Genomic DNA, 27818 nt, shown 5'->3' on the forward strand with positions numbered 1-27818 from the left:
AGGACTGAGAGCATCGAAACACCGGACATTTCCACTTGAAACTAGGACGGATGACAACCCTAGGTATACATGTACCAAAACGGGCAGACAAAAACTTCTTAAATACTTTTGCATCCTATGAAGAACAAGATATTTCAAATTTGAAGAGTACAAAAATAATTTCAGACGTAAAAGAAATTAAATCGGAATAAGTACAGCCCTGAAGAAGTAATATCAAAGGACACATTTAGCGGCTTGTAGCCTTAAATGTATCACATAGCACACCAACTGAGAGGGTCGCACTTAATGTCACTATAGCTCAGAAAGGCACTATATTGGTTGCCGCAGGTTCGATATTCTCGGCAGACAATCCCATAGTCTGCTGGTCTGAATTGTTTATAATAGTAATGAACGACCATCAGAGAAAGGAGCGGGAAGCAGCGCGACTCCGTGCATGTACCAGTTAATGCAAGGTTGCTGGTATCATCGAAGGACAACCGCATCATCTCTCGCGCTACACGGTTCTTTCTCACCTTCTCAGTTCGACTCTTCCTTTTCTTATACTTTCCGACACGCAACGTAGTTAACCAGATTGCATATTTCCAACGACATACTTGAACGTGCTCTCGCTAAAAAATTTGATCCATTCGAAGGTGGAATATCGCGGGACCGTTCGTTTTTCATCGTACAGACTCCTCTCGATTATTGTCCTGAACTCGAGTTCGCGCCGGGACAATAATCTTATAGGGAGAAATGCTTCAGACCCTCGTAAATTTTGTTTTTTGCCCGAAGCCCGATCCTCGGCAACAATGTATGCGTTTGGCAGGTTCTACAGACTCTCTTCCCCGGTGGTGGGGATTAGAACTGGACAATAATCGTGTAGAACAAGCCAGACGATAATCGAGAGTCTGTAGTTACCTTGACGGAACGATGCGTGCACGGCAGTCTGTTGGCAAAAGTCGTAAGAATTATACGGTCGACCGCGAAAAGCGTCGTGAACGATGGCGAAGAGAAGCCGGTTGTGCAAGGTATGAGGTTACCTGTGTATGCCGTATGCAATTGAATGCAATCTTCGCGGACGCCGCTGCATTTCTTCCATTACCACATACACGGGAGCTCGATTTCGTTCTTGTGCTCTCGTTCAGTTTCGCCGAATCTGAATTTATGGTGTTTCTTCACGATTTCGTTTTGCATTTTTCAGTTGTATTTTCGTGGCTGGAACGCACGCGAGATCCTAAAGGGTGTAAATCCTTGAAGGGGGTGATTCCTTGGTTGATTTGAAACAACTTTTTCCTTAGCGAAAAATATCTCCGAGGCTTTGTTACGAGATATTAACGAAAAACCCCCACCAATCAGAGCGCTAGTCTGCTGGTTGGTCGTTGACTCGCGCTCTGATTGGTCGGGGTTTTTCGTTAATATCTCGTTAACGAAGCCTCGGAGAAATTTTTCGCTAAGGAAAAAGTTGTTTCAAATCACCCCAGGAATCATCCCTTTCAAAGATTTACACTTATTTTCGGACATCCTATAGAATCTTGAAAGAAGTCGAGTTTTTCCTCGGATTACAAATTTTCCGTATCGATTAATCGGTCGTGGAAGGGAAAAGCTTTCCCACCGAGGGATGAGGGGATGCATGATTCTACTTTTAGCGGGCTGCCACCGTAATGCTTCACAACGAGTCGCCCTAACCCCCTTCGCCGCGTCGTTCGTTTAATCGAATCGAAGAGTACGGAAGAAAGACGATTGAAGGGGTAGCTTCGTAGTCGCGAACAGAACGCGGTTAGAAGGGAACGATGGGAATAAATAGGAGTTGGAAGGGAAAAGGAGAGGGCGGCACGAGAGTTCAGTTCTCCGTGGTGTGCTTTTCGAGCTCGTTTCTACTGGTGGCGGAGGCGAACGAATTTCCTGTCGTCGATGAAAGACCCTCTCGATTACAGGGTGACTAATCCAGGAAGACGAACGATTCATCGCTTACGACTTAAAGCCGCGCGCGCACGCTCATACTTCGTAACTCCAGTTTCTTTTCGTTTCAACGAGTTTATACAACTTTAATTCCTGTTCCATTTTCCGATTCGTTTTTACTCCGTCTGCACTCGTTCGGAGAACTTTGCGAAAAAAAAAACTCGTAACTTTTGCCGCGCAAACATCTGTCATCCGATTTCGTGCTTATGGTTAAGCTTCATACACCCCTTCTGTCAATTTGACACAGTTTTTCTAAGAAATTACATTATTCTGTCACGTGTAGATAAATTTTGGATTCTTCATTTTCACTGGAAAGAATTTGTAAGTTTAACTATTTATCACTTCATTGTCTTAATTTTTACCACTGAGGCAATTTTGACACCGAGGGACAAATTCAGTTGGGACGGATGAGAATTAAGTGGTCACCGAAGAGGCCTTGCGCAGATCCGTATTCTCGTTTTTCTTTCGTTTAATTATTCATTATCGCTCGAAGAAAAGGAGTCACGTTTCCATATCCGATCGTTGCGACAAACAATTGTTAAATAAAGCACTTACGAAAGTTTTCCGGGTCGAGACGTTGCCCTTGTTAAGCTATCCATTCGATCGATCATGTGCCAGGAATATCATACCTCGAGGGAGATTGGGAATCCGGGAAATCGGTGCATTAGGCTAATTGCAAGCTGTGTGATACCTTCCGAATGGGTCCCATGTTCCAAGAAAATCGTGTAATCGTAATTATTTCGCAAAGAAGCCGTTATTTTTCCCGTGTTTTCCGTCGTTTCCCTAAAAGAAGGAACTTTCCAAATTCTATGGTTTATGTTTACGTGCAAGCAGGGACTTAAACCGGTTCGATGTTGATATCGGTATTATACCATCAAAACTATACCGAAACCGATATATTACCGAAAACCGAAATAAATACCGGTATTTTTTCGATTTCTATAAGGTTAGGGCTTATATAGGGTTATATAGGGCGAAGGTACAATACCAATAAGGTATGATACCGGTATTTTACGTTTCAGTAGAAGTCCCTGCGCGTAGGCAGACCGAGAAGCAGCTTCCAGGAAAACGTTTGCCCACGCGAACCGCTACAGGTGTCGCGCGTACATCCTGTCCCGCGACTTTTCGCTGTTTTAGGCCTACTATCCACTAAGGCGGTTTGTCATAGACGCTTCATAGACGTGTACATACGCAGACCTGGGCACTTCTGAAATATTATTTGAAATATTCTTTAAAATAACATGTTATTTTATTTCATAATTATTTCCATGCCTGTGATCACGTCTGACAGAACATTATTTGAAATATTATTGCAAATAACATGTTATTTTATTTTCTAATCAATTGAAATAATTGTTAGAAATGTGAAATTGTTCTTCGATATTATATCAGGTGCCTAGGTCTGAGTTTGGCTTATTGCCATATTGTTTTCTTCTCGGTTCCATATGCTTTTGTCCCCTCGGTATACGCAAATATTGTCCAGAAACATTTTTTGTACCTATGTCGTCTCGACCAGAGGCCTTTTTTCCTTTTTACTCTCCGCTAGGTTTTGGAGCAGCAGTTTCCTTGCGAGCTGCAACGCGAAACAAATACGCGTCGGCAGCGTCGTTCCGTAACTGGAAATGTTCCCGCTGGTACGTGCTAGCACGTACAACGTGTTTAGAACGTAGACGTGGCCCGCACATCTAACGAACAGACCCGGAGAAATTAAATACAATTTCTCCTAGCACTCTTTAACGCAACGTCTCCCCGCGTCTCCCTAGTCTACCCATTCTCCTCCATGCGTTCTTCATCGTTCATCTCCGCGCGCATGTCTCCCTCTTTCCCTTACTGTCTCTGTCAACTCAAACTCTAAAGTATTCTTGTCGACATCTTCGTAAATCGACGACGCTAATAATTGTCTCTACTCGACCGACGTATACACCCACGAAAGAAAAAGACAGAGAAAAACCCCCGGTTGAAACCTCTAATAATACATCACCCGATGGGGATTTAATCTACGGAAGGTGGGCTGAATGAAAAGGGACGCGGTGCGCTGTACTCGCTTATTTTTAGACGTTTCGGTTAAAATAGTTTACCGAGGAGACGGTGCGGTGCCAGACATCCATCCCGAACGACGGTACTCCGCGTGTTGCTACGGTTGTTTAGCCGCGATGCTAATGGTAAATCGATACTCGCTGAAATAGACTTTGGAAACGATCGTGCACTGCTTTTGCACGGTCCTGATTTCGCGAGAGACTGACAGAAGGATAGATGGAGAGAGAAACAGTTGATACAGACTCCTCTCGATTATTGTCCCGAACTCATGTCCGCGCCGGGACAATAATCGTATAGGGAGAAATGTTTCAGACCTTCGTAAATTCGTCTTTTTTGCCCGAAGTCTCGGCAGCAATGTATGCGCTTGACAGGTTCCACTGTCCCAGTGGTGGGGATAACGCCTGGACAATAATCGAGAGGAGTCTGTACTAGGAAAGAACATAACGATGTACCGTCAGATTCGTCGGAACCACCGACAAACACGGTACTTTTCGACGCATTCTTTTGGTTCGTGTAGGTTGCTTCGACCCGACCGTGAGCAGTTTAGCACCGCCACGTCAGATTTCTCGAGAATCGTCAGTGGCAGCGCGTTATCACCGATCGATGAACGCGTTCATCGAAAGGCTTCGAGAGGCAGTTGGTCGGTACGCGACGACGCGTTTATCAGGGCGCGGCGGCTCGGCGTGGTGCTCGCAACGTTACGGGAACCGTTTTTTATGCTCGAGCAGTGGCAACGATGCCTGACGTCGACTTATCGGAACTGGTACGCCGCGCGATCAACCGCGACACACGATCGGAAAAATATGGAAAACGATTTCATTTTAAAAGCGAAATTTCTTCGACTACTTTATCAGAGTTAAATCGCAACGACGTTAACCATTTCCCGTACTTTCACGAGTCTGATCAGAATTTCGGGCCGAACATGAATATTATGAGTCGGACTCGTGGTGACAATATCGGGCCAAACATGCATTTCCCGATTGAGATTCGTGGTATCGATTTCGGCCATATATTATGCACTAAGTACGTTTATGGTGGAAATAATGGCTAATGGGAATCAGGGCTAAAATCTAAACAGTCTCGGCAGTAGGGGAATCCAAACAGAAAACTCAGCACTTCCGTGCATCACTTTGGCCCGGATTGTGCCAAGCTAAATGGCACAGCAAGGGGCTAATAAGAATGCCAGAACGTGCGCTTGAAACGCGTTCACTGGAGTTCTCATGGTTGGCACACAGAAACGGCAGAGAACCGGCGTTTTTTCTTTCGAACAGCGATAACCGAATGCGTCTCCCCTTCGACGATAACGCGTTGCTACCTATCCGTTGCAGCTGGCTCGAACGAATCCTATGTATTTATTAATAGATTACTTTGGAGATACGCTCACGGAACCATGGACACGGGACATGCCGTGAACGGGAACACGAGGGTGTATGGGGGAGTAGGCAGAGGGGTTCTCGTAGGTACTATCGGATGATGGGCGCGCTTGGGACCGATAACCGGACGAAGGAACGGTGAACAGAACAGGCGGACTTGGTGCTGCTGCTGAGTTCGTGGAAGTTAACATCGGAGTTGAGTCACACGCGGCCGCGATATATACCTGTGGTGAAACGGTGACGTCATTGACATTCTTGTCGGTCTTGTCACGCGTACGATCGTTAGGCTCTTGTACGAGTTCCTTCGACGGGCTCGAATTCTATGCATACGGATTCTCGAACGTGCCCGTGCATCGTTCTAGGACCGAACCGACTATTAACCGTCGCATTTCGCCGGTTAGTCGAACTCTTATTTCTTCTTCTTCTTCATTTTCCTTTTCCTCTTCGTAGTCACCGTCGTTATCATCGAAACGCGGCTTAGCGAACGACACGAGCAAGGATATACAGTAATGTCTCGATGAGTGCGACATACTCGGGTCCACTTCGAAGTATTCATGGCAAGGCGAAAAGATTTTGAACCCCCAATAAATTTTTTTTTTTTTTGTTTGCACGAAGCTGAGGTTCTGTTTAGTTCCTGTTTACTCTGTTTTGATTGGTTCCACAGGGGAACTCCAGTAGGGGTGGGAATAACGTCGTTGCTGGTGTCGCATTTATCGAGGAATCATTGTGATAGGCATGTGATCACCGCGAAGCAACACGGATCCCTAGACGCGCATTATCCGACAATCGATTCCAACGAGGCGTCGTTGATTTAACGAGGAACGACCTTGACGAGTCTCTCGGAGAAACTCGGGAATCGATGAATTGTATAATTGCTCGCCGGCGTTCCCGCGAAAATTGGTGTCCGACTCGACGAACGAATCGTCGCGACGAGACGAGTCAGCAGCGTGTGCGGTGACTGGAGCGCATACATAGTTGACCGAACATACCGTCGTGCGGTTGCCAACGGCGGCTCACCGCTCGTCTCTCGAACGATTTACGTTTTATCGTAATCGCTCGTAACCACGATTGAAATGGACAAGTGCCAGGACGATTCTCGTTCGTTTGAAAAATTCGCCGAACCAGACCGAATTCGAGTGTCACGTTCTCGCGTTCGTGTTCGCGCCAACGGGCTTCCGACGTTACCCGACTGAGTATACAGGATGTCCCAAAATAGGTGTCAGTCCTTAACAGAGGTGATTCCTGGCGTGATTTGAAACAACTTGTTCCTTGGCGAAAAATTTCTCCGAGGCTTCGTTGACGAGATATTAACGAAAAACCCCGACCAATCCGAGCGCGAGTCTGCCGTCTGTATTTCAGTCTCTGCAGTCCGTACATTATTCTACGTTTCGTAAGTACAAATGTAGTTTGCGCGAAGTAGTGCGATACTGTCTTTGCCAGACCATGGGAATCGAATATTATCGAGAGACAAACGAAAACCGGTATTCCCCGTCCTCGCGGTTGCAAGTTTCCCAACGTCTCGACGTTCCGTGCGTCGCGGCGGATCGAGGACGAGGTAAGTATGTATAGCAACATATTACGAACTGTTCGGAGTACCGACTTTTCCAGCTCGATTGCCCGCGAGTATTCAAAACTCGTTTGGAATAAAAGTTTGCTTCACGATGTCTTATCGGTTCTCTGTCGTTTCGATACTTCTTCTGATTACCGTTTCGCAGTCGAAATCGCGACACCGGCCGTTTGCACCTGTTAGAGTAGCTTAGCTTTGCATAAAGGACGACTCCGAGGCCAACAGAAAAAACAGCCACGAAGCAGAAGTGTAGTAGTTCGTCGACAGTTTGCAGCGTTAGCGTTCGATGGGTCGTTGTGGCGGCTACTTGGCGCTCTCTTCCTCTCTCTCTCTCTCAGAGAAAGAAAAAGAAGCGAGTCGCTACTTAATTGTCCTTTGCTCCCTCGGCGTAACGCAAGAACAAGGAACACAAAGGGCTAATCTTGTTCGTGAGAAACGCGCGTTCGACCTCGCCGTTCTCTCGAGCCTCGGGTCGCACTGGGTATCGTCGACGATAAGCTGACCCCGTTAATGCTAGAAGCCCGCGATCGAACTGGCAAACGGGAAGCCGATCGTTCTGTTCTTTCCTTTTCACGACACTTAGGAGAGGAAGGTAGAGGCCAATAGGAATCTCGGTGGTTTCTCGCTGTTCGAGGTGTTTCGATGAACGAACCGTGCGAGTAAGCGAACTAGCTAGCTTGTCGAGAGCGAAGAAAAAGACGAGATAATGGGTTCGAGGCGTGTGCTCTGGAATATAGGCGAGAGAATGGCGCACGGAGAGAAGCGAGAAAGGCGATACTTAGACGGGTAGAGGTAGTTGGAAGGCAAGCGAGGGACGGTGTCTCGTGTCAGAGTGGCGTAACGAGGTAAAGTAATGGAAATTGGTGTGGACTGCGAGCTCCGTCGCGCTAAAGGGGGGTTGCCCGGTTTCACGCGTCTAGTAGCTGTCGCGCGGGGACGTAGGATGCGTCGGAAACCGCGGCCGCGCGACTGCTTTCGCGCAAACCAACGCCTTCGACCGCTGCTGCTAACTCATTAACGTAAGTACTTGCCGGAGAGAGGAGAGAGAAGCCCCACCCCCCTGTCCTGGCTCGGCCTGGCGGTCGTCGGTCTCGAACGTCGCATCGGAGAGAGCCAAGATAGCTGTCTCGTTCCTCGAAGCGGCCGGATCAGTCCATGTCACATTGTGAATTGCGGGCTAACTCGATTAGTCTTTGGAAAAATCAGGTCGTTGCGACGTCGCGACTTTGCCACATCGCGTCATGGAACTGGAAACGCACACGAAGAAGAGGTACCGTGAACTGAGCACGCGCCTGCACGATTCGAACCGATCCGATTGGAAAGGTATCGCGATCGAAGAGAGGATCGGAGCGTGAGCTATGCTGCTGTTACGCGCAAAGACATACAGGGTGTCCTAAAAAGATGGGACAGTCCGCAATGCATTCCTTATGCAAGTACAAATCGGAAAGTCCTTTACCGTTTTGTAATCTGAAGCTCCATTTCCGAGATATTAACAGTTAAACAAACTCGAATCAGCTGAGCGGTAGGCTACACGTACGCGCAGACTCAGTGAAGACGCGCACGACCACGTCACTGGCCTCTGTTTCTTCACTGAGTCTGCGCGTACGTGTAGCCTACCGCTCAGCTGATTCGAGTTTGTTTAACTGTTAATATCTCGGAAATGGAGCTTCTGATTACAAAATGGTAAAAGACTTTTCGATTTGTATTTGCATGAGGAATATGCATGTTGCGGATGGTCCCATATTTTTTGGACACCCTGTATATAAACGGAGCTTCAGCTGCCATTTTAGGCGAAGGAACTGTACAATTTACAGGGAAAAGGCACAGAGGTTCAGTAGGGGTACATCGGTTAGCTTCGGATGCCTTCGGTTCGTTTTGGTTAGTTACTAATTATTGTGTTCCAAACTTATAACGCGAACGTAAATTTATTACGCGCCTCGACGATTGCGTTATTTCGACGTTTATCTTCGAAATTTTCCTCCGATTTAACGGTTGTGCGAGTGTGATCGACGCACCTCGACCGATAAATTAATACAGAATCGCAAACTGTCCGCGTTGAACCGTGAAATATCGTTTATTTCCTATCGAGAGTTGAGTCTCCCGAAAGCGACCAGTCGTTGCGCCTTAACGCGCCCGTCAATTTTCCCTCGATTCTAATTGAATTTCATCCAATCCGATTCCCGATTCGCTCTCGCTAGTTCCTACGTATTATACTTCCTTTGTTTGCCAAGAAAAATCGAAAATCACGGTGTCCGTTTATTCTCTTAACCCTGAAGTTCAGACGAGAGCACGTTTCGAGAAAAATTTATCGTGTTCGTTGCGCTCTCGTTGAACGTGTTGCATCGGAAGACGTCGCCGCTACAACGTGGTCGCATTCTACTTTTCCGCGAACCGCCGTGGATTATCGCGAACGTTAATTACACACCGCCTCGTAATTAAGGGTATACAGACAAATGTCGTCATCGTCGAACGACAACGGGATAATTGCACGATACGATGTCAGCGATCGATGATCGCGCGACCCGACAGAAACGCAACTACATACAGTGAGTGAGAGTCAAAAATGAGTATACAATTTAAAAGTACGGGATTTATTCATATTTATTTCCTTCAATTCAAATATTTCGCAGATTTTCTATTACATTGAGATCTGATGACTATGGAGGAGGACTTAACTCATTTATTTGTTCTATTTTTTTCATTTGTTTCTGCACCTTTGCTATATATTTTTGGTCACGATCTCACTAAAATAAACATGAATCGCGACCATCGAGCTCAGGATCCTTAACTATATCCAAGCGTTCTGTCCTGCCGTGTATAAATCACGACTGTTCGGACCAGTTCATGGGACGAGGAAATCGGCAAACGGCGGAGAAAAGGGGGTTTCCCCTTAAACGCGAACGTCGTGAAAAACCAGTCGTTGCTTCGTTCCGAGATCGATTCGTCGAGAAACTTTTTCTTCGTCGAATCGAGGATACTTGATCGTTTTTTTTTTGTTCTTTGTCCTCGACTAAATGTTTGCCAGGAGCACGGACGAACGGCGACCCCCTTACGTTCATCTTTCCGCATGTTCCTTCTCCTCGACTAAATGTTTGCCAGGAGCACGGACGAACGGCGACCCCCTTACGTTCATCTTTCCGCTCGAACGGATCCCCGAACGCATCACCGAAAATAACATACGGCAATGTTTTCCTCCCATAAACACGGCTCTGAAAACTGTTAAGCGCAGCTGTTGGGGGATGCTTAGGGTACAACGTGTAAGCGCATGGGTTCATTTTGGAGCAACGCTGGTCTCTCTTCTTTATTTTTTGTTCGGTGACGAGTGACGCGTGGCGAGCGTATCTACAAAGTGCAAGGTAATCGAAAAATAGCCAAATTGCTTGCGACTGCTGTTGGGATGCGTCGACGTCGAACGGAGAAAGTCTACTCGTGTTGATACCTGAAGGCGGTATTTCCTATATAAGCGTCGGACGCGTGCGTCTGAAACAGACATTCGTCAGGTGTGTTTCACGTCCAAGATAATGGAATAAAATGAAAGACAAACATATGTATATTGCAGTTCGTTTAAACGCAAATGCGCGCGTCCAACGCTTATATAGGAAATCCCTCTTTAACCCTCGGAAGGCGAATGGTCTCGGACGGCCGCAGCAGACGATCGCAGAGTCATTTTGACCCGTAGTGAAATTTCTCTTGTAATCAGGTTTCAAGAAGAAATTGTTCATACAATTTGATGTGTAGCTTCAAGTTCATACATTATATTTATATGTAACTACAAAGAAGACAGCAATAGTTACTAATGGGTCAAAGTGACCCTGCATTCGCAGTACGAATGTTAACTTATTTCCGACGCGGTGTGCAGCGTCAGAAATTCTACGGACAGGTGCGCTGCAACGTGGTCGCACAATAGGGACAAATACCAAGTAGATTGCTATCCAAGCGAAGGATGAATTCGGTGTGAACGCCCCTTTTGATATTGTTCCGCTGTCAGGATCGGGAGGGGGAAGAAGGAAAAGCAATAGACTACCGGTCGACTGAGTACGACGGGGTGGGCGAGGGGGGTGGACGGGTATGGGGTCGTGGAATAGGGGACTAGGGTCGTGGCAGGGGATCAGAGCAATAGAACAAAGTGGATTCTCGGTCTATGAGTCATCGGTGCATCGGGAGATGCGTGTACGCTCTTCTCTGTGTGTATGTGCGTGCGTACGCGAGAATCACTGGTGGAGGGAATATACAGCTGCGATCCTCTGGCATCGTCGTCCGACCGGTTAACTACCAGAGAAGACGAAAAAAGGGGAGGGGATCCCTGAATAAACCGAATGCACGGGATAAAGTGGTCGGGCGTGGGCAAGGGCGAGGGTGAAGGTAGTCGAACGAAGGCTGCTGGATGGATATTACTACGGGATACGAGGATACTGAGGAAAGGAGATCGAAAACGGTTACGATTCCACGGGTTCACGGTCCGCGAAAGTCAGACCATGAAAGGCTGATTAATCGATCGGTATCGGTAAAGTTTTTCCTTTCTGTATCGCTGATAGCAACGGCTGGAACTACGATTTTTCTTGATTCGTTAGTTCAAATATTACAATTATAGTCTTTTCATCAGTACTCTGTATATCTTCTTCGGTATAGTCTTTCCTTCTACTTTTTAATCATTTTACAAAAATTAATGAAAAAAGGAAATTAAAATATAAAGCTTCACAACGTTTATCTGTTATTTTAAGTAAAACAGTCCAGGATGACAATAATTCAGTAGGTGGCAGAAAATTAGTCTTTTGCCCTATCGACCGTTCGATCAGTGGATGGAAATACCTAGAGCATGGCCTGGAAAGTCGCATCAACTTTGGAACGAATCGAGGCGCGGCGCGTATAACGGTGTCCTCTCATTTCTAAATTCCATTTCCAGCGACTGTGAATCAACGGTCGACCGGTGTTTCGGCAACGATTACATTCAGCCCGGTATATAACTATGCGTCGTCATCGAAACTCGTTGTAACGTTCCCTCCGCAATTAATTCCCCGTATTTAATAGCGTTTACGAAAAGGTTCAAGCGACTCAAAGGAAAGTTGAAGCGTAAAAGTTTTTCCGCGGCACCGTTCGTTAAAAGTTACAAGTTGGGACGGTCCTCGACGAGATTTCAGCGGTTTTTCCTTAGCGCGACCAGGCCGAGGAACATCCTCGAATCGCAGAGAGAGAGAGCATGCGCACCCGTAACCACAATGTTCTGATCAGGCGGAGCGCAGAAACGGAGCAGAATCGCGCGTGCATCGTTTACGAATTAATCTTGAATTTATCGCGAATCGCCTCTCGTCTGGGGACCCTCAATGACGCGTAAACGAGCGCAAAGCAGCGGCGAGGGCGCTTCATTGTCGAGTTACCCTAGACCTCGTCGATCCCCCGTCCGCTTATTCTTTCGGTTGGTCTCTTTGCCTGGCGCCAGCTAAAAATAAATCCACCTCCTTCCGTTTTTCGCCCACCTCTTTGCTCCTCCGTTCTTCTTCCTTTTTCGTTCTTCCTTATTCCTTCTTCCCTCTATTCACGAAACCCTCTTCCGTTTCCGCCACGGGATTTCAACGTAACAGGGTAGAAGATGTATATACAGGGTGTCCTAAAATAGCTTCGACTCTCGGAAGTGAGGGGTTCCTTGGATGATTTGGAACAAGTTTTTCCTTAGCAAAAATGTTATCTGAGGCTTTGTTAACGAGATATTAACGAAAAACCCAGACCAATCGGAGGGCGAGTCTGCCGGCCGAGCTTCCGCGGTAGCGTTCGGTACGCACTGCGATTGGTAGCGAACATTGTCGCGAAAGCTCGACCGGCAGACTCGCGCTCTGATTGGTTCAGGTTTTTTTTTTTGTTAATATCTCGTTAACAAAGGGTCGGATAACATTTTAGCTAAGGAAAAAGTTGTTCCAAATCATCCAAGGAACCCCTTACTTCCGGGAGTCGAAGTTATTTTGGGGCACCCTATATACACACGTGTGTACGATCTTCGGAATGAGAACGAAAAACTGGACTGCGTAACGAGTAAATTCGATCGAATGTGTCATCGATGTTCAATCTTCCTCACGGGTCCCGTACCTTTCGTTTCGGTCAGCCGATTCTGCGCTGCCCACGTTCCTCTAGATTCGTGAATATTCATAGGCTATTTATCGAGTCGTAGTTAAATCGGAAATTAGTTGTAATTTTGCGGTAATCGACGCTCTCGTTGCGACACATTTCGCGGCTCGATTGGCATCACGGTACGTAAATTGCCGGCGAAGTTCGCTGGTCGTTGTGTTCCAGTCGCGTCGAATACATATAGGGTGCGCCCGAATAATATGTACAAGTGGGTACGAAGTGATTCCTTATGGAAAAATAAGAAGGAAACATGGAATAAAATTGTTTCATTTGAGGCTTAGTTTTCGAGAAAATCGACTTCGAAAATCAATCTGAAACACGTGTATTCACCATAGTAGTAAGTAGAAAGGGAATGCAATGAACAGATTTCGATTATTCAATTACCCCTGTATCTAGCAGATTTTCAAAGTCGATTTTCTTGAAAACTAAGCCTTCCCCGCTTTTTAACCAAAGGGGCTCTCGAAGGTTTAATAGCCCTGGGCTATATGAAATTTCAATCCAGGCCTACGACCATCTATGAGTTTGTGGGTCGCACAAGAATTCAGAGGGTTTGTGCGACCCTTATGGAAACTGCTGCTCGTCGTTCGATCGAATCGAGCTCGCAATTTTTAATCGCGCGACATAGATGACCGCGTTAAGTCGTTTTTTCCCGCCCCTATACTCGTGGCATTCGACAAATGTGCGTCTTGGCGATATTACGATCGAAATGGCTTCTTTCATTTCACGGTGGACGCGGTTATCGGCTGGAAGCTTCTTCCTCCATTCTCGCGGCCCCATTATATGGCTCGATCAAACTTTACGTTTATCGGGAACAACAGATCCAACCTTGATCCGACCTTTCAAACCAGGGACTTCTACCAAAACGTAAAATACCGGTATTTTGCGGTTGTACCTTCGGAAAGAATACCGGTATTTATTTCGGTTTTCGGTATAGCTTCGATGGAATAATACCGGTATCAAAATCATACCGGTTAAAGTCCCTGTTCCAAACAGCAGTACAACCGACAATTTGTAAAATCTTCAAAAATCATACATATATCACTAAAGACTACATTTCCAAGTTTGATCAAAATCCTAAATATTATTTCAAAAAGTGTCCGATTTCGCATGGAATGCCCCTATAAGTATGAAAATTCCACGAAATACAGTCTGCGAGCTGAGGGAACTGGAGAGGTGGTGCAGGACGATGGTCGACGGGTTACACGGAACGTACTCCAACGGGAAATTAGCCTGGAAAGCGGCGTTCGCGGCGGCGCTTCCGGTAATTCGTACGTTCGATAATAATTGACGTAACGAGGACGTGTCGGGTCGCGATCAATGGCGCGATCGGTGTACGCGTAGCCCTATATAGGATATATTCCTATCGAATGTACGGCGGGTTGCCGCGTGGGACGCGGACCTACCTCTGGCCCCAAGCCCAGACCTCACTGTCCGTACCCTCCCACGCCGATTACATATCCTAGCGGCAGTGTATTATCTGCATTGGGTCTTGCACAGGGCGCGAACCACCCCCTGCACCCCTGCGCGCGTTAACTATTACCGTTGGGACAACTGTGCTCGGATCGATTCGGTAAACGCGAAATGTCCTCCCCTTGTCAAAGATTCGTTTTCGTGGTACACAACGAAGTATGGTTAGGACTGGATCAGGGACTAAAAACCAGTATAATTTTGATACCGATATTATGCCGTCAAAGCTATACCGATACCGATATATTACCGAAAATCGAAATAAATACCGGTATCTTTCGGTAGAAGTCCCTGGACTGGGTGGTGTGTAGATCACCAGAAGTCGACATCGATAAATAACATTGTCGATGAAATGATTGTCGTTGATCAAAACCTGTCGATGAGTAAATATTGTCGATGAAATCGTGTCAGCGAAATGATTCTCGATGAGGTAAGGGTAACCAGGTGGATACTACTAAGGGTCTACTCGTGCATGGTACACGTTCGCGTTTACATCACAACGAGAGCTCTGCTATTTTTAGCTTCGCGTTCTATCCATACTTATGATTTATGAGACGGTCCGTGCTATATACTCGTAACACAGTTACGCGGAAAACTATGCTGGGTGTGTTGTGTCGCGGAAAATGCAGCAACTCCTCCCGCGAATCAACGTTACGCCACTCTCCTCTCGTCGCGATTCTCTCACTAATCTATGCCTTGTTTTCCCTCGGGCCGTTTCGTAAATTCGTTGCTCGCCGCGAGTATATGAACTCTTTTCTTGTTTTCTTTTTTCGACGTTCCCACCTTTGACCAACACGACGACCCAGTTAAAAAGGATCGATGTCGGACGCGCGTCTCTTTAGCTCGCCAGTAAGGAGAACGATGGTCGTGGATAAATGGATTTCAGGCTCGTGTTGCTTTTCGGGAATAGTATCGATCCACTCGAGAAGCAGCGAAATCCCTGCAAACCGTCCAAAGGCGCACGAGTGCGATCGAAGGGATCGGTAAACCAGGCCGGACGATGTTCTCGAATCGGAAAATACTTAACGAGTCCATAATCATGCTTGTCCGTTCTGGATAGTTGGATGGCACGATACGTCCGAAAAATCGTGGGGTATTATGTCCTTGTAAAATCGTTAAGTTGCAAAACTATTGAGTAGGAGGCGGCAAAGGCTAAATATCGTGTACTTTTGATGAAATACTGTAAGCAGAAGTTTTAATAATTAATTCGCAAATTACTTTTACAGTCTGAGATTCAGGCCGTTTCGAGGTATGTTAGGGCCGTACAGCCCTTGGTGCCGTTACACGAATAAGCGACCTTAATAAACGCTTAATTTTACGAGAACGCAATATCGTTCCCATCGACTTTACCCTCGAACTATCGAGGGTTCCCGTGGGATCGAACATCGCGTCGCGAACACGAGAAAAGTGGGCAACTGTGGGTAATCGATAATGGTCACAGCCGTCGTTCCCTTCGTTTCTCAGATTCGATTTTGTTCCCAAAATATTTTCTACGATCTTAATTCTTCCCCTTCGTTCGTCAAATTTTTCCCTCGATTTGCTTCTGCTGCTCCTTATGGGATTCCCAGTCACGAGGGCAATATGTCACCGTACCAACTGTGACTCTAGAACAGGGGTCTGCAAACTTTTTTTGTAAAGGGCCAAATAGTACACATTTTAGCCATGGAGAACGATATAGTTAAGCACCCGAGTAAATATTTTAGCCACTGAAAACGTTATAGCGCGTATTTTGAAATTTTAAAAAATTTGAAATTGTAAAATCTATTAGCTTGCGGGCCGTACAAAAAAGGCGGTGGGTCATAGTTTTGCCGACCTCTGCTTTAGAAGTCTTGCGTTCCGATCGTGTCGCAGGTGTGTCGGTGGCGACAACCGCGGAATCGCAGTCGATGTCGAATTAAATGAAACGTTGGCGATGCACACCACCGTGCAGCTCGCTGGAACGCTCTTCATCCAGAGGAAGTGGCAAGTAGCTGGCGAAAGAAAGCATTAAGTGGAAAGAGGGATCGCTAGAGAGATAGAAAGAGAGCATGGGAAAATGGACTAGTCAGGAAACGAGGGAAAAACAAAAGAGAAATAGGGAGATGGAAGAGGCGCGGGAAGCATCCCGCTGAAACTTTCTACTTGGCCAGATTGAAATTGTTTTCATCGGATTCCCAAAGAGGGCAAATAGGTGTTGGCCCGATGCCTCCCCGGACGAATTCAATTCTTTTCTCGCTTCGATAGCCCCGTTTTTCCATCGTTTTCCGGTCCCTTTCCATCCACGTTTCATTACCGATTAAAAGTTAACCTGCTCTGTTTCGACGGACACTCTTCGATCCGGTTCGAGACTTTGGTACAGTAGACTCACGTTAAAGTAGCGCACGTTAACCCTTCTGTAGGCAAACAAAATATTCACGGTTATTGAGCAATCTGAATATCCCCACTCTAACAGATTAGATAAACATAGATAATTTTCCGAAACTCTTGGTGTTCCCTTCCTATAATATACCAAGTGCTGTTTTATACAAGAATATACAAAATTTTGAAAGGAAATTTAGAAATGGGTACCCGGTTGCCTACACAAGGGGTAAAGTATCAGTAGAAACGCCCCAACTCACAAACGTATAACTCACTATAGCCTACTGTAACCAAAGTTCTGATCCAATTGGTGGATCGATCGAACTGCAGGCAGCGCTACTTTAACGCGAGTCTACTGTAACTCGTTTGGAATTTTACGGAAAACCGTGGATCGGTTTATCGGTGTACGTACGCGGAACGGTATCGCACGATCATCGACGGCTGAACACGGGAGCTTTTGAATGGATCAGACCGTATTAGGGTGAGACGGCGTGGAGTGTGGCGTACTGCCGGGGGGTTCGTCTCGGAGGTTCGGAACATCGAGTCGGCTGGTATTTGGACGGCGTACGAATCATTCCAAACAGCAGGGGTTCCCCCTCGGTGCTCGCCCAAATCGAATCGTGATTCTGCGGGATGTTGCAGCCTGTTACAGTCTGTTTTACGATATTAAATCACACACCGTCTGCAGCTTCTCCTCGCCCTTCTTTCGTTCCCCTCGTTCGAATCAGGTACATACACTCGTTTTCCGAGGGAAGAAGGATGCCCATCAGGTTGGGTCTGGGGGAAATGGGGTCAAATTGAAAGGGAGTGGGTGGTCCCCGGACCATCCTGACCACGAACAGCGGACGACGCCCCGCGACTCGCAAATTGATTCCATTTGCATACCATACGCCTATTCGAATGCTGGTGACGCAACGCGCAACGTCGGTTCAACCTCGTCACGCCACGCGACGCCACGCTACGCCATCCCCTTGTCCGGCGTACTCTTTGACCGATGCTCGCACGCATCCAATAAGTCGACTATACTGTCGTTACGAATTTTCACCGTTGTATGATATGTATTTTATTTATAAACATCAATATACAGCGTGTTAATTTTAACTCGAGAACGTAAATTATTTCCGCTACTATTTAAAGTAAGAAAACAAATGACTAAGTAGGATGCACATGGCTTTAAGGCGTGCATCTGATGGCGATAAACTTAAATCCTGTGAAGGTCATTCTAAAGGTTTTTTTCAAGGTCATCGTATTTTTATGCAATGTCATTTTGCATACAAATCCTCAGTCTACTCACGAATGTAATTTCCAACTGTGATCGAACTGTTTAATAATAGTTTGTTAGCTGTTTGTCGTTGGATCAACTAAACCTATTAAATAGCAACTGGTAGATAATGTGTTAAGTTCGATCCCCAGAGCGTCAGAGCTGATCTTCTTGCTCCTCACGTGTCCTCTTGTGCTCCACTATCGACGTACTACTCTCACCTTCCTTCTCCCTTGTCGTTACCCGATTCAAGGGGTTGTTCCTCGTTTCACGAACGTTGAATAGAGAAACAGAGAACGCGTGCATTCGTTCGCCGCATTCGTGTATCGTCGGTGATGCGATAAAGCGAAACAAAATCGTAGCAGCAAACGAACAAGGTTATTGCGGTCTAATTGTTCGCTAACGAAATAACAGAGTATGGTCGGGAAATCCGCTAGGGGAGAGGTGAGGCGAGGAAAGGGGTATGCTTTTTGATAAACGTCGGCAAAAGTTGTCGACGCGTAAAGCTCCGTTGAAACAAACTACGCGCGCAACACGGTATGCGGGTGGTCAGACCTAACCCGTTGCGAACGAATCCCGCGTATGTGTTTATATAGATACAGGGTGATTCTTAAATGCATGTCAATACTTGAGGTGGTAAATCTACACACTTATACAGGGTGTCCCAAAATAGCTTGGACTTCCGGAAATGAGCAGCCTGCGCGTGTTCGACATTGCACATCGGGATTCGCGGGACTTATTCGCGCGATTCTAATCGAGTCCCGTCGATTTCCACGAAAACCCATTTAGGTTCTCTTTGTGAAGCTGGGAACATCGAGCTATTCGATTATTTAATTCGCGACGATTGTCTCTCTGTGTTGAGGACTGAGAGGGAGTCGAGTCAAATTACCGATTCGGACAAAAAACAGGAGAGTATTTCGCAGGAGCCGTTGCTAACGGGAAGCAACTAGGTTGCTACGCGAACTCGCCAACACCTGGGCCTTCTTTGATCGTCGATATCATTCGTTATCCGGTGACACCAAACTCGAGAATGGAACCAGTCGCAGCCATAAATTAACGTAAGCTGACGCGGAAAATTGTGTGGTTCGGGGCATTTCGAAAACACGCTTACCAACAAATTTGATAGGCAGGGGGTAGATGGTGGCGATAGTTGCGCGTAGTAAATGCGTGGGTAATATATATGTACACTGTCCCGCGATCGCTGGTTTGCTCGCGCAATTGGTCAACCATGGTTTCGCGCAGTTGGTCAACCGTGGGTTCATGCGACGCTGGTAAACTCAATTTTTGGATCGCGTCGACTTCCTGTTTTGCTCTGGACGTGGCGAAACACTCGGATAAATCGATAACGAGCCAAACGATACGTATTATCCTGTGTGACCTGTACCAACGGCGATGGTGATGGTCGTGGATCGACCCATGGCGAACGAATAGCCAATTGGGAAAAACGTGGTGGCGTCAGAGACGACTACAACACCAACCGGTAGTGAAGCCTCTTATCCAATCGGCGGATAGACCTTTGCGGCAAAAGCAGACCGTACAAGCAGCAGGGAATAATCTACGTTCGCCGTTCTGGCTTTTATCCTAGCGTGGCGGGCGGAAAAGTAGACAGAAGCGTGGTAACGCCTTGCCCTGTAATTATTCGCGAACTCTCAGCCCTGTCATTCGGTGATGGCCTTCTGTACAGCGACCACCGTCGCCACCGTGACCAACGTTCGTTATTACCATCGGCTGTTTCCATTGCGCCCGCCACCACCGAAGCCACCATCGTCGCTGTTCCGTTGGACATATTAGAATACCCGTTTCACCTTTCGTCGAAGCAGAAACAGATACAAATAACAGACGAACTACGTAGCTCATCGACAGCATAGTTAAAAGTAATACTAGGTTTACGGGACGCATTTCGAATTTCACGAGGAATATTACAGAAACCGTTTACACATTTATGTTGTCTTCTATCCATTTAACCAGACAAATATATATCGAAATTAATTTTCTTCTAACGCTTGCATCGGCTTAAAATTTCAAACATCGACTGTACAGATGAGAAAAATCGGCGGTCATTCTCGAGAAGATCAACATTTCTGACCAGCCGTGACAACCGACAACGTTTCCCGATGTTCGTCGTGTTTATAGTTTAATCTCGCTGGGTTAACCCGTATGTTCTCTCGTGGGATGTTTTTTCTTTTTTTTTTTCTTCATACGAGTACCACGCGTGTCGCTCTTTTCTCCAGTTTCCCAACGAGACCGAGAGACGTAATACAATATGCAACGACCGACCGTAAAAGGTTGATGAAAATGTTACCCGCGATATCGTTGATCTCCACCGGCTTGGAAAGTACAAAAGGAATGCCCTATGCCGCGTTATTAAACCTTTGTTGCGAACCATTTACCTTTTCCTCTGACAGGGATTAAGCCACCGTTGCACTCGTAACTGTCGTTTTTTTTTTTTTTATTTTCGAAACTGGTCCCGCGTGGACACGATGCTCCCTTATGTGACGTCACTTGTTCCTACGGTCACTGCTCCCCGATTCAGTTCGTATTCGTTCAGAGAACGGAATCGAAACGGAACAAGGAATAAGAGATGAACACGCTTCACCCCTAGCTCTATGATTTTTTTGACGTCTGCAGTCTCCCGGATTACATTGTTATCGATAGTTTCCCAGAAACGAAAGGAATTCTGTACTTTTACTGTAAAAGTTACATATTACAGTAATGCCTCGATGAATGCGACATACTCGGATCCACTTCGGAGCATTCGTGACAAGACGGAAAGGTTTTCCATCTTTCATAAATTTATTTTTCGCCCGAAACCAAAGCTTCTGTTTCCTCTGTTTTGATTGGTTCCACAGGGGGACTCAATGTGGTACCAGCAATGTTGTTCAGTTCGACTCAAAGAAAACCCAGTAATATTATTTTTTCTTGAATCGATTTTCAAATTGTCAACACGAGTCTGACTCGATGTTATAGGGCAACGGCTTAGTAACGGCCGACTTTGCGAGTTAACCACGCTCCGCGATTGGCCGTCTTGCCGTCGATGCAGCAGAAACGATCCATGGAATTGCCGTCCCTGAAACCGTTTCGGTTGATAAGCAGAATCTAGGAACGCTTAGTGAACGAGTTCGACGAACTCCTCGAGGTTTCCAGTAACGGACCCAAATCGAGTGTAGTCGAACGGGGATTATTTCGATGTCCGCGGATTATTTCGTTAGGAGCAATCGTACGCGTTCGACGACGCATCAAATCCAATATCAGTTTGAACATATACAATTTCCGTGTTTCGAGCTTCTGTGCCGGCCAGAAGTAACAACGAACGAACGACGACTCTAAGCTACTTAACGTAATCTGAATCCGCGCGGTGGTAATCCTTCACGGTGAATCCGAACTGCAAAGAGTTCGTTGCCCGTAAACTCGGATAAAATCTGACCAACGGGGGAAACTTCTCGTTCTTGCGATATTTCGCGAGTGTCCGTCGCGGCGTTATGACAATCGAAATGATTCATGGTGGAACGATATATGTACAGTCATTTCTCGATGAATGCGACACGAACAACGCCGTTATTCCCACCACTGGGGGGTCCCCTTCTGGAACCAATCAAAACAGAGTAACCAGAAGCTAAACAGAGGCTCGGAATTGTACAAAAAAAAAATAAATTTATAAAGATTGCTCTGAACTGATTTCCATTTTACTCTACAACCCCAACCATGGCAATATAGTTAGTCTACTGTAGTAGCGTCTTGCAGTGATAAATATTGGTCGGCGAAATACCCCTCTTGCCACTGTGCCGTTCAGTTTCTCGGAGCTGGACAACTCCCTTTCACTCCCTGGCCACTTTTTCCCTTATTGAAAGCAGAGTTTGTTCGTGAGGGTACGTGGCCGAGAATCGCAGGAAGTGTTTCGTTCGTGGTTCTTCGAGAACTGTACCGCCCGAGAGTGAAGCACCCTCTCGATGGGTCGCACCCTCCGGTCGGGGTTAGAGTCGTCGAGGGTTACACGCGGTTCGTTGTAACGAACCGGAGTCGCGCAGAGAAATTACGGACACGTGTCCAGGGAATGGGAAAAATTAATCTACAGGGGAGAAAAAAAGAAACGCTGTTAGTGCCCTGAGGCACTGCCTCTTGATACTTGACACTTGATTTCTCTACATTGCTCGCAGTGTTCTCGAGAGTGGTCGGTTTCGAACAAACAGAAACCAGAGAGGTTATGTTAGAAGTGTTTCTCTGTTTAGAGTTTCGATCTACGAATCGACGGAACGGTGGATTTTCAAACTTTCCAAGTAGCTTCTTCTCTTTCCGGCAATGCGATTGTATTCGTCGAGGAACGTTGATCCAACAACAGGCGCGCACGGCGGTAGAACTGTCACGTTTCGAGGAGAGTTTCGACGAAATATTGTTGTTTCGAAAGTTTCGCGGTAGATACTAGTTTCGCGTTTCCCACACAATGTACGGTTTCTCTGGCATATCCACCAGCCACTTGCTTTCGCGCAGCCAAATGTGCACCTGTAAATATGAGTCTAGTAGTTTGCTGCAAGCCTGAAAACAGTCGAACGTATTCCGAAGCCGAGCGAATAAGGTTTCCTCTTTTGGTTGCGTTTAGTTCTAGTCTAATACTAGTAGGTTTTCTTTTTCTATTTTTTTCGATTCACTCATAGAGATAATACTGTATTAAATTTTATGAATCGGTTTCAACATAGGGCATGTCCCTTAGATCCATTTACCTTAGATGGTTGCGTCCGGGGGTTGCGTGTTCGCGACTGAATCGGAGAAATATAGGAAGCCAGGGAACTCGACGACGGGTACGGTTCGGTCGAGGAATCTCGTCGATAACCGTGAAACACGGTACGCGATTTGTTTCGTTCTCGAGTCGCGGCCATTTCCGTGCGAATTGTTTCGCCCATCGTTTGTTTCGGCAACAGGTGGAGCTCACCCCGAATCCGAATCTCGTGGAAAAATTCGAAACTGGAACGCGACTAGCGGTTCGCATCGATTGCACCGTAAGAATCGCGACTGAGACAGTGATTAGAGTCGACGCCAAAAAAAAAAAAAAAAAAAAAAAAAAAAAAAAAAAAACTCTTTTAAAAAGACAAGCATTAACGAAAGGGTTAACCTAATATTTTCTAATTCGTTTGAGAAAATACTTATATACCAAATACACAAAAATTTTCCGCTTTTTCCGACGTGACATCGCCCGTTTGCCAAATCGCACAGCGTCAATGATACGGAATCGCTCGTGTGCATCGGTTCTTAGTGTCCGTTGTCGAGCCACGTCGCGTCGACAGTTCCATGTCCCTGTTCCTCCGTACAAACGACTGGTCGAAGGAAACTTTCCAGTCGAGTTTCATCCGTGGGACGGTGGTCAGATTTAGCCTGATTTTCCTGAAAATCGACTACCGGTCTTGCGGCGAAGTTGAACGTTTCGCGGTTCGTCGTTGACGCGAGGCAGTTGGACGTGTTCGAGTTTCGTCCAATTGTTCGTTCAATCCTTTCGTCGTCGGTCACACGGTGTCTACCGATAGAAAACCATGGAGAATTCGCTCCTATTGGGGCATTCGTCGAGGACCGATATCGCGTCGACCGCACGAAAAATGAGAAAAACACGAGAAGGGCCGGGGAGGCTCTTGCCCACGCTAATAAGAAGGAGCAACCGGAGCTCTCTTTGACGTTGTTGGCTTCTTTGGCAATTAACGGTGGGAACGGATGGGAACGAATGGGAACCGGAGCGTAGCCGAGCGGACGGACTACACAGGGGGGTGAAACACAAAAGGGGGAAGCGTGCTTCCTGACAAGAGTCGAGGGATTACAAGGGACGACGCCGATATACATATACATACCTCGTCGTGGACGTCGTCGGCACGCCGACACGTTGAATTCGCTCTCGACACTTCGCATCGCGTTTGATCGATCGTGGAAAAAGATGCGATAAACATTCTGGGTCGAAAGGTTTAAAACATCTGAATCAATGTTTCCCAACATGATTAGGAAACACTGATTTAAGTGGTTTAAACTCTTTGGCCCACAACCTCCCCGATTGCCCCACCGAAGGGCAATTTGAATATTTTGGGGGACAGTTAGCAAATCGTTGACATTTTTTTTATAGTTTAATTTTTCTACATAATTTCGGGATTCGATACTCCTAACGGGGTGAGTCGCACTGGGCCAAGATTGCGGCGATGACGGTACTCTGTAACGACGACCGAACACGCGACAACATCGATTCCTTGAAACTTACTTAGCAAAGAAAAAGGGGAAACTGTCTCGGTGGAATGTACCTAAGTGTCTCACGCGAGGTCAGGGGGTGCAAAAGCAACTTGATAGAACACCTTGCTCTTTTCTTTTCCGGTCTCTGATTTGCATGTACCGTGTGCCATAGATGTTCCTTATACAGACGCCTCTCGATTATTGTCCCGAACTGGAATCCGCACCGAGACAATAATCGTATAGGGAGACATGTTTCAGACCCTTGGAAATTCGTTTCTTTGCCCGAAATCTTGGTAACAAAAGTGGAGGGGTAACAAAGTATACGTGGGGATGACGCCTGGACAATAATCGAGAGGAATCTGTACTCAACTCGTGGGATCGCACCAGCACTTTCGTTCGTTCTCGTGTTCCCTTGGATGGTAAATTGCGACAGACGTGTTTTCATCGTCACCGGTATACATAGATATACATAGTTTGGAAGACGTCGTTGTTTATGCGCGACAAACGTAGGTATCTTAAGCGCGATCGAACCAGAGTACCCGGCGTAATCGCGTTAAGAGCATTATCGAGGAGAAACGGACCGGCGAAGTAGCTCGCGAACGGGGTAAACCCCGGAAAAGCAGTTTGGACGCGTTGATCCGAACGTCACGTTCGTCTTAGGCGAGCAAGTAATCCTCGATAATTTACACGATAAGATTTCCACGGACCTGACGATGATTGTTGGTGACGGGTTTGACACGATAACGGACAGAATGTCTTCGAAGAAAAACTGTTTCTTGTATTGTATGAATTAAGGATACTACTGATGTTACATTAAAAAATCAACGCCTGTCCTATGCAATTGTTATTTTCTTAAGTTGACCACGCTCGATATATTTTCTAAATGTCCTCCTCGAACATATTATTCATTTTGTTGAATATACTATCTATTTGGGGATGTCCACACCAGGAATGGATAAAATAAAGATATAACATAATGTCCTCGTGAAAAACTTAATGATAAAACGTATTTTATATTTTGTGATACGTAGACAGCTACTTTTATGAAAGCTTGCGTCAGATTAATGTCAGAAAAATGTCTTTGTCTGAATTCATTTGTCCGTTACTGTATTTGGTTTGTCATTTTTCAACCGTTGTCGCATGAAACGGCTCTGACTCGGACGGCTTCTTGGTCTCCAGGTCGTCGTGTAACTTCGTGCACGGTTGCGTCGCGATTTTGCCTCTGTACTCGATCGAATGTAGGTTAACCCAGCATTCCGTCTTTCGTTCGTAAGAACGCGAAGGCCTAGGAGGCCGTTTCTCGTGACCGCTCGTCGTGATCGTTGCGTGCAATCGCCTCGAGTTTCGATTTTTCCGTACGTCCCGCCGTTTCGGGAGTGTAACACACCCTGTGACCATCGATCGATACAATAATTGGCAATTATAGTATCGCGTTGGCTACCCCGGTAGCCATGGATTTCAAGCAATTAACATCCTATTAATTGAAAATCCATCATCGCTGGCAGTACATCTCGCGATTTTTCGATCGAATATCACGCAGTTGGTGCTCGTTTATTGTCCTGCAGTCGGTGATGCGATCTCGAACGAACCGAGAAATCGCGTCTGGGGCGACCCTCGGCGGTCAGTGCGATTCGAAATAGTAATTACTAGACTGCGGGACATTATGCAAAATAACATTTTTCGAAGTGATTTGTAAAGATTTAGCTTTCTTCTAGTCTGAAGCATTTCTCCTTATTTGATTATTGTCCCAGCGCGGACCTAAGTTTGGGACGATAATCGAGAGGAGTCTGTATGTATGCGATGAACTTTACACTGTTTTGAAAATATGAACTTAATATCATTTTTAGACTACTACGTACCTATATTAAAAATTAGACGACCCAGAATGAAATAATTCATACTACCGGAAAGAATGGAATATTTGATACAGGAAACATGTAAAATGCCGTTGTTTTTAAAAAGTGGACTCAATACACTCTGGGCTCCAGATATGGAAAGCTCGGAGGAATTTAGTTGTACGCGGGTGTAATATCTACTGTGCGATTGCGCGCCACGCGAATCGTTCGCGGTCACGTACTACAACGAGAACAAAATGATTTCTAACAAATACCGTATCTGCTTTGTGTTTCAGCGGATGCAACGAGATTGAGGCATTCGAGACACCTGGATGCTAGATCACAGTTCTCGATCGAGGAGGAATTAACGGTGAGTGCTTCTTGAATCCCCCTTGATTCGATTTCTCACCCTCGAAACGGCGACCGCTTCCTTCCTCTCGTTTCCTATTCTCTACCACCCCGATCTTCCTCGTCTTGCGTCACTCTCGCTTCCTCTTCCCGCCTTTCCGTCTCGGCTTCTTCTCTTTCAGTTCCGTTTCGTTTCCTTTATTTTTCTTTCCCTTCATTTTACATACCCGCATCCCCGAATGCTGATCTCCCGAACGTTCTAGGAAAGAGCATCGGTTTTTTCTTCTCTCCTCCGACCTGGATAATAGATTCGTACCGTTGAATCCCGCGAATCGCGGAAATCGCATTAAACATTTAAACGATTCGGTTACCGTTTCGCGACGCCACTCCGCGCAGGAATACTCGAATCTTTTCTCCGGAGAATATTTTACGTTCGTTGGAACGTAGTCGCGTGGAACATTTCCGACAGCTGCATAATTGTCGGACAGAAAAATTGGAAGGTATTTACATGCAACGGGAGGTTTTATTTTTCTTGGTATTCGTAGATGCAGCAGGGCGAAAATCACAATCACAAACCGTTGTTTTCGAATTGCTCGAACTATGCGCCTGTCGTGAAGGAGGAAGAACCTGCTGGAACTGTAGTGGTGCAGGTGCACGCTGAGGACAGGGATCATCCGGACGAGGGAGGTACGTACCAGCACGTGATTTCTCCGATCTCAAGTATACAGGGCGATTCATAAATGTATGTCAAATATTTATTCCCGCGGTAACGTTGGGAACGCGCTGCTATTGGTAGCCATTTCAAGTTTTCCTTTCCAATAATATACCAAGTGCTGTTTTAGACAATAGCATAAAAGATTGTAAAAGGAAATTTAAATATGGGTACCTGGTTGTCTACACAAGGGTTAAATATAGCTGTGTTTCTTTGCAACTCTCTGATTCGTTTGTTCCCGCAGGCACAATCACGTACAGCTTCGTAACCGCCCCTGGCGAGAAGTTGAAGTTTGAGATCAACAACAGGACTGGGTTGATCCGTACGACGCAGATGCTCGACAGAGATGAACCGGCTCGGGAGAAAGAAGCCTATCTGACCGTACTCGCGACCGACAACGGAAGGCCTCAGCTCGACGACGTATGCACGTTCAAAGTCACGATCGAAGATGTGAACGACAACTCGCCAGTGTTCGACAAAGTGGTAAGCGATCTCGGCCACCCTTCCCCACGGGGTCAGTCGATTCGTCCAGGTTGTCGTTCCCTCGGCCATCCGTGTACCGACTGTCCAAAATATCGATCGCGGTGTGGACGCCGCTGGCGCACTGGTTATCTACAATCGGGCGCTTATC

At 46.4% G+C, this 27818-nt stretch overlaps 1 protein-coding gene across 1 annotated transcript in view; it reads left to right on the forward strand.

Annotated features, from left to right (window-relative positions):
* The window catches only part of LOC107188626 (DE-cadherin), a 40297-nt gene that overhangs the window by 5757 nt on the left and 6722 nt on the right, over window positions 1-27818 (forward strand). The window contains exons 2-4 of the mRNA XM_015576945.1: window positions 26424-26497; window positions 27021-27162; window positions 27432-27670. Of these exons, the coding sequence (XP_015432431.1) occupies window positions 26424-26497; window positions 27021-27162; window positions 27432-27670 (455 nt within the window). The remainder of the gene's footprint in view (window positions 1-26423; window positions 26498-27020; window positions 27163-27431; window positions 27671-27818) is intronic.

The sequence above is a fragment of the Dufourea novaeangliae genome, unplaced genomic scaffold (assembly GCF_001272555.1).
Source record: "Dufourea novaeangliae isolate 0120121106 unplaced genomic scaffold, ASM127255v1 scaffold139, whole genome shotgun sequence".
NCBI lineage: Eukaryota > Metazoa > Arthropoda > Insecta > Hymenoptera > Halictidae > Dufourea > Dufourea novaeangliae.